We start from the raw sequence: 7,634 nt of genomic DNA, 5'->3' as shown, positions 1-7,634 counted from the left end.
TTTCCTATTTAGTTAATTGATGTTATGTACTTTATATTATTTAAATTACTTCTTGAGTTCTGAAAATTCACAGAAAATTTCATAGAGTATTTTAGAGCATGGAGAATATCGCAAAAATATTTCCAACCATAATTTTTAAAGGAAGTTTTATTTCTCACATTAAATTCGCTTGTTAAACTACTTTTAACTTTTAATATAAATTCTAGATATTTATTATTAAATAATTTTTAATGCCAAAAGAATGGTGGCGAGCTCCGCAGGAGTCCTCGATGGAGATCAATGCAGATCTTTTTGAAAACTTGGCTGCAACCATCCGTGATGATTGGTAAAAGATATTTTATTGGGTTGAGTTTATCTTGAGTTTGGTTCGTGTCGGTCGGTGGAAGGATCTCACATTTCGGTTATTTTTTCACTGAATCTTCTTTCGGGTTTTATTTTTTTTTCTTCATGCAAAACTGTATACTTTTTTATGCCAAATTTATAACATTCAGCCCTAATACCGATCTAAGTTTATCTTAACCACCTTACTCCTTAATTTCAGCCGATTAGCTATGCCTTAGTTTACAATTTTGCATCTGTAACAATTACCTTCCTCTTTATTCTCTCCGGTTATGAAATCTACAACAATTACCTTTCTCTTTCCTCTCTCCGGTTATGAAGCAGCTGGCTCGATCCGTGATCGTGGCAGTTTTTGGATGCGCCGGAAGGAGGGCTAGGTCAATAGCTGGATAATTGGGTGCTCGCCATCTTCCGCGGCCTCTTGTTTGACGGCTAGCCTCTCGTTTGACGGCTGATTTGGCTACATGCGCAATGTCAGATCTATTCATTTTAATAGTGTGCTTTCATACTCACATACATTTTCTTACGCTCACATCCTACCTAAGCCTCTTCTCTCCTCTATATGATCACATAGGTTTAACCATACATGATAGTATTGGTAGCATCTATATGATCACATAGGTTTAACCATACATGATAGTATTGGTAGCATCACATTAAAAGTCGAGCACCAATTTGTTTTTCTCCAAAATCTCAATGTCCAATTCAGAGGTAGAGCTGAATCATATACGTACATTTATATATAGAGAGTGGTGAAGCATAACTGTGCCATCAGATAATAATTTTCTCCATCTTTCATGCACAAAATGTTGTGCTAGGTCAACATGAGACCAGGCAGAATGCATGCCATAGGGTGAATGTCTATTCCATGTGACAGTCTCAGAGAGAGAGAGAGAGAGAGACAGTACTGCTCCATCATTCATGTCACAAGTGCTGATGAACTGATGCATTGGTGCTTAAAGCTTGTTAAATCTGCATGAGAGAACTACTAAAGTACGAGCAAGGAATGGACAGTAACCCGCAATCGATAACACTAAATTAATTACAGAAAAGACTAACAGACCAGAAAGAACACAAATCAATTATTTTAAAGCTCTAAGCCAAATCACAGTTAGTAGATTTTCCCAGTAATATAATGCATACAATTTTGTCTGATTGGTGACAACTATCTTCGCTGCTTCTGTTAAATCTGCCCAGGAGGCAGGAGCTGGGAAAAGAAAACATATTGGAATATTGTATGCCTATCCTATTTGAACACCTTTATTTATATGCCCGAATTGTTTGGCGAAATTGATTGGAAGATCCACTGAATCTTACACTCTCCCATGGTTGATATATACTCTCTCTGTATCACAATGTAAGATTTTCTAGCATTATCCACATACATATAGATATTAATGAATCTAAACACATACATATGTCTAGATTCATTAGCATCTAAATGAATGTGGGAAATGCTAGAAAGTCTTACATTGTGAAATGGAGGAAGTATATATAAAGATTAGTTTGGCCATGACGAGCGTGAGGCCCATTATATTGATCATGTGTTGGTCTGAACATACACTACTACAGCACCGATTTTTCCGGGCGGGCTAGCCAATTTTCGCGTGCGGGTGGGCGGCCCACACGCACCCAGTCGTTTGGGAAAACTGTAATTTTCGTGTGCGGGTGGCGCGCCCGATTTTCGCGTGCGGGCGCTTAAGCCGCCCGCATGGAGAAACAAAAAAATAAAACAAAAAAAAAGAAAAAAGAAACCCTAACCCTAATCCGCCGCCGCCTAGCCGAGGCCCGCCGCCGTCGCCCTCGCGGTCGCCCGCCGCCGACGAACACATCACAAGAACACAATCACAAGACATCTCACATCAACAAGAACATATCTCACATGAACAAATCACACACAAAGAATCACAAATAACAAAGAGAGGAGAGGAAGAGATAGATCCGGTCTCCGATGCATGCCGCCGCTTCGCCGGTTCCCCTCCCCTCCGCCGGATCTGCAAGGGAGGGGAGGAGATCCGCGCGCCGCCAGCCGGATCCGCCACCCCCTCCCCCGAATCTGCAAGGGGAAGGAGGGGAGGGGGCGGGCGCCGCCGGATCCGCCGCCCCCAAGCCTCCCCTCCGCCGGATCTGCATGGGGAGGGAGGAGAGGGGGCGCGCGCCGCCGCTGTCGCCCGCCGCCGCCGCCTGCTGTCCCCCCGCTGCACGCCGCCGGATCCGCCGCCCCCTCCCCCGGATCTGCAAGGGGAAGGAAGGGAGGGGGACGGGCGCCGCCGAATCTGCCGCCCCCAAGCCTCCCCTCCGCCGGATCTGCTAGGGGAAGGAGGGGAGGGGGGGCGCGCCGCCGCCGTTGTCGCCCGCCGCCGCCCCCTTCGCCCGCCGTGCACTGAGGGAGAGAGAGGAGAGGAGAGGAGAGAGGGAGGAGAGGAGAGGAGAGGAGAGAGGGAGAAGAGGAGAGGAGAGTGGGAGGAGTGGGAGAGAGGGAGGTGGAGCGACCAGGCGGAGGGAGGTGGTGGACGTTAAATGCGGTGGGCCCGTGCGGGGTTTGTGGTTGGCTTAAGCCGCCCGCACGGGATATTGCTTTTTCCCGTGCGGGCGATAGCTTGGAGCCTGTCCCCTATTCTTCCATGTGGTTCCACTTACGAACCGCATGGAAACAAAAGGGGAGGGCGTCCAGGAAAATCTATTTTGTAGTAGTGATAGCTACTTCTCCGTCGATTTGAGATAGTTCCCAGCTATCTTGTGTGAGGTGAGCTCCGCGCCAGCGCCTCGGCCACGCACGCCGCCTGCGCCGCCGACAGCGCGTGCTGCGTCCCGAAGCTGACGTACACGACGGTGCCGTCGTCGAATGCGTCCAGCCAGGCGGCCACCTCCGACGCGGCCACCGCCGGCCTCCCGCCACGGTTGCCGCAGGTGGGCCATGCTTCGGAAAGTGGGCCCACGGATAACACCCTTGACCTTGACCTCAATCGAGCTGCTAGAGGAGACGCCCAGTAGGCGGCCTCGAGCGCCGCGAAGGAGTTCACCACGATGCACTTGTTCTCCAGGCTCCAGAGCAAGATCTGACGGATCTCCTCGTACGCCTCGTCGCCGGGCTTAGGGTCGTCGACGACGTGCGGGAACAAGAGCGCAGCGGCCGCCGCTTCATCGGTGTCGGCGTCGGCGTCGGCGTCGGCTCTGCTCTGCGGCATGGGAGTGGGAGTACTGGGAGGGTGCCAGGTCGGGGGCGCCATGGCGACGAAGAAGGCGGTGCAGGGCGAGAACGTGACGTGCGCCGCGCCGAGCTCGTCGGCGAGCGGGCGCGCCCACCCCGTGAACAGGTCGGAGACGATGGCCGTGACGCGTCGCCGGCGCTGGTGCTGGGCCTCGCACCAGTCCAGGAGCGGCGCGCGGAGGGCGGCCAGGGCCGGGACGAACATCCAGAAGAGGCGCCATGGGAGGCCCCTGGTGTTCTCGCCGCACCCCGGCGGGAGGAGCGGCGACGGAGGGAAGGGCAGCGTCACCACGCCGAGGGAGGGGCAGGCCGCCAGGAGCGGCTCGAGGAGCGGGGCGTTGCCGGCGGTGACGGCGACGGTGACAGCCATCCCGCCGCGCGTGGCGAGCAGCGCCGCGAGGTCCAGGTGCGATCATGTGGCCTTGCGCCGGGAACGGCACGACAAGAACGTGGGGTTCGCCGCCGCCGCCGCCATTGCCATCGCCTCTTGCGGCGCTCGTGTCCATGAAAAGGATGATTGATGGCTACAGAAAAGAATTAACAGCCAGGGACACCACAATTAGAATTTTTGATTGAGATCAGCAAGGAAGCTAGGCGGGTAGTTATGTAGAGTTATGTCATGTGGGCTAGAATTGATAATTTAGCCCATGAATGGAGATAGTACACCTGCCTCGATGTCCTGAGCAAACAGTATGTTTAATGATATTCTACATGCCTCATGCCTCTTAATTTGTCCCTCAGGCCTTAAATAATGAACTAGTCCGACTTAATATCAATTATAGAATCATAAAGAGTCTTTTCTATCCTAAAAGCTAGCTAAAAAAGATGAGAAACTTCCCTATTTATATATTAGGTCTTTTGCCCTATATTTTTACCTCTTGCTCTTTTTTTTCAGCCTGCCAATTAATGGATACTTCTCCTTTGCAGTTTTTTTACAACAGAAATGTTATATACCGGCATCATGTCCCCGTTGTTTCGAACGGGATCTTTCTACTCGGACCCCAATCCTCCATAGTGGCAGATGCAGATGGTGAGGGCGATAAGGACGGCTAGATCCTTCTCCCCCAACCTCAATCCCCCACGGCGAACCACAATAGAGATGATGATGAGGGTGACGAGGATGACCGCCGCAGCTACAGTACGATGACTTAGGGATTGCAATTTCGGACCTCCCCCCACACCCACCCACCCCGCAAGTGATTATCTCAGCGGAAATGCTTGGCATTTCTCAATTTGTTATGAATTTGATCAAAATTTAGTTAAATTGTACCAAAATTTCAAAAAAAAATTCGGGCGAAAAGTGTTGGAAAATCCCAAAATTTCAGGAATTTCGGTAGAACTGAAATGAGCAAAATTTCGCACCAAATCGAAATTCAAAATCCGACGAGGACCTAGAGGTGGAGACCGAGCATGCGGGTTGTGCTGGGAGACCCTCTCGCGTTATTGATGAACCCCATGCTCTATGGTCTTAATTTGCAAATGTTGTCGCGCGCCCCATGCTCCTTGTGCTGCCGATGGAGTTTGAAAAATATACTGTACATTATATTTAAGGTTTTTACAGTTATATATTTCATGGTTATAAAAGAATTACGAAAAAAATACTTGTACCGTGGTGGAAGATGCGTGATGCGTGGCGCGGAGATGCGTGCAAGACTTCGACGACGCGACAATCACGGCCCGTGCCATCCCGCGACCCGGCCACTAGTGACTAGCAAGACCTTTTTTTCTTTTTTAAACAGACTAGCAAGAATCTGGGAGCTAGCGTAAGAACACCCACAAGGGTAAAGTAAGGTGCTCTCTATAAAACATGTATATCTCAGTAATAAACTAGATTAATAGTAAGCCGCCTCAATAGTATGTCTACATCGGTATCTATAGCTCTCTAATGCATTGCCTCATTTTTCTCTATAGACTATCTCCAGGTTAGTAGATAGCTTTGCTCTCTCTTCATTTAATCTCTTTCAAGTAGGAAAATATGCTGACATGGATCTCTTATAGAGAGCCAATAGATAACCATTGCGGGTGCCCTAATCATCGTTTGAACCGGATTATTTGCTACTGTTCTTTCCCCATTTTCCCAACCCACCTCTCTCGTTTTCGCGCGCATGCTTTTCAAACTCTTAAACGGTGTGGTTTATGAAAAAACTTTCTATATGAAAGTTTTTTTAAAAAAAATCATATTAATCTATTTTTTAAAAAATAGTTAATACTTAATTAATCATGCAATAAAACAAACCTCGTTTTGCGTGCTAGGGAGGAGGGGTTCAACACACCCTAATCAGGTGACAAGCGGTGCCTTCCGTGAAGTATTTAGTGGGTGAATTATGCAACGCTTGCAAGCTTCCAAATTTGAGTATTGTTTTTTAAAATTTTGATTGAACTTTCAAATTTTGGGAGTTCTTTTAAAAATTTTGAATTGAGAGTTTCAAAGTTTGAATGAACTTTTTCGACTTTTGATATCAAAGTTTTCAACTTTTAGTTGGCTCAAGCGGAAAAGAACTCCTAAGTTTCTTTAGAAATTATTGTTTTTTCTGCTATTTTTATATAATAAATAAACCTACAAATAATTAGAGTAACACTACTGGAGAACTGATCTTTTATCGTTGTACCCAAAATCACAAGTATTTCGTCTAGATTAAGAACCGGTACTAAAGATGTTTTAGTACCGATTCTAAAAGTCCAAATCCCTATAAACATTTTTAGTAACAGTAGGTAAACCGGTACTTAAAATACATCTTTAATACCAATTTGTAACACCAACCGAGACTAATGTTAGAGGATTTTTAAGTCCCGGTTAGTAACATTAACCCGGACTAATGATATTTGTTAGTTACTAACCGGTAATAAAGATGTTGTAGGGTTTGTTAAAAAAAGCATATCTATCCAAGTTAGATGTATATAGTAGGTGGGATGGAAACGCGCGTGAGGGCTAAACTGAGAGAACTTAAGTGTGAATTGTACATTCCACATATTTTTTACTTGGTATGTATTACCGGCTTTTTTAACCGGTACTAAAACATCGAGATCTTTAGTGTAAATTGCATAGCTGGTATACAAACTTTTGAGGTGTATACAATTTATTAGTATATTAACTTGTAAATCACCATAGCCGTTGATTAGGTGTTATGTAGGCTCCTATTTCAAGATAATATTAAGTAGATATGCATATGATCAATCAGTCATATAATAAGTAATGTTTATTAGAGGAGAAAGTACGAATTACCCCACCGAACTATCGCGGTCGTCCGAATTACACCTCTGAACCATAAAACTGGACATTCTTCACCCCCAACTAGGCAAACTGGACGAATTACCCCCTCGACCGAATCCGCGGTGGTTTTGGTCTACATGGCAGTCCAGTCAGCATTTTAGTTATTAAAAAAATGTGGGACCCACCTATCATACCCCTGTAACACTGTTCCCCTCTCTCTCTCACTCTTCTTCTCTCTCTCCTCTCACTCTCTGAACGCGCATGGCACCACGGCGGCAGGCGGTAGAGGAGGCGAGGCAGCAGCGAGGAAGGGCGGCGCAGGTGGTGACACGGAGTGGCAGCGGCGGGGGATGAGGCGAGGCGGCGGCGAGGAAGAAGGGGAGCTTCACCGTGTTGGCCGCCATCCCCGTGCGCCAGCGCGTCGCCGTCTGCATCTGGCGGCGGCGGCGGTGAGGAAGAAGGGGAGCTTCGCCGTGTCGGCCGCCATCCCCGGGCGCCAGCGCGTCGCCGTCTGCATCTGGCGGCGGCGGCAGTGACGAAGGGCGGCGCAAGGGGCGACACGGAGCGGTGGCGGGGGATGAGGCGAGGCGGCGGCGAGGGAGGGGAGCTTCGCCGTGTCGGCCGCCACGGCGGCGGTCGTGGCTATCGAGGAAGGTGCCGCCAAGACGGCCTCCGCGTCGGCGTCGCCGTCGTGGCCAAGGAGGACACCCATGCTCCGCGCCTCCATCCCCGTGCGCCAGCACGTCGCCATCTGCATTTGGCGGCGGCGGCGGTGGCTGCAGCGAGGAAGGGCGGCGCAGGGGGCAGGAGCGAGCGGCGGCTGGGTGGCGAGTGGCGGCGGAGGAGGCGAGCGCGGCGGCGAGGCGAACGGCG

The 7,634-nt window shown here is 49.0% G+C and overlaps 1 protein-coding gene across 1 annotated transcript; it reads right to left on the bottom strand.

Moving 5' to 3' along the window:
- Nucleotides 1–3,071: 3,071 nt before the first annotated feature.
- LOC127755837 (flavonol 3-O-glucosyltransferase UGT89B1-like) lies at nucleotides 3,072–3,920 on the bottom strand. Its single transcript, XM_052281470.1, has one exon. It carries the CDS (start codon nucleotides 3,918–3,920, stop codon nucleotides 3,072–3,074), a length of 849 nt encoding a protein of 282 aa, XP_052137430.1.
- Nucleotides 3,921–7,634: the final 3,714 nt, after the last annotated feature.

The sequence above is a fragment of the Oryza glaberrima genome, chromosome 11, assembly GCF_000147395.1.
Source record: "Oryza glaberrima chromosome 11, OglaRS2, whole genome shotgun sequence".
Lineage (NCBI taxonomy): Eukaryota > Viridiplantae > Streptophyta > Magnoliopsida > Poales > Poaceae > Oryza > Oryza glaberrima.
Note: the sequence above shows the minus strand (reverse complement) of the source record. Positions and strands in the feature narration are given on the sequence as shown.

Coding starts and splice junctions, on each gene's coding strand:
- LOC127755837 (XM_052281470.1), bottom strand. CDS start 3,920: ATGGCTGTCACCGTCGCCGTCACCGCCGGCAACGCCCCGCTCCTCGAG.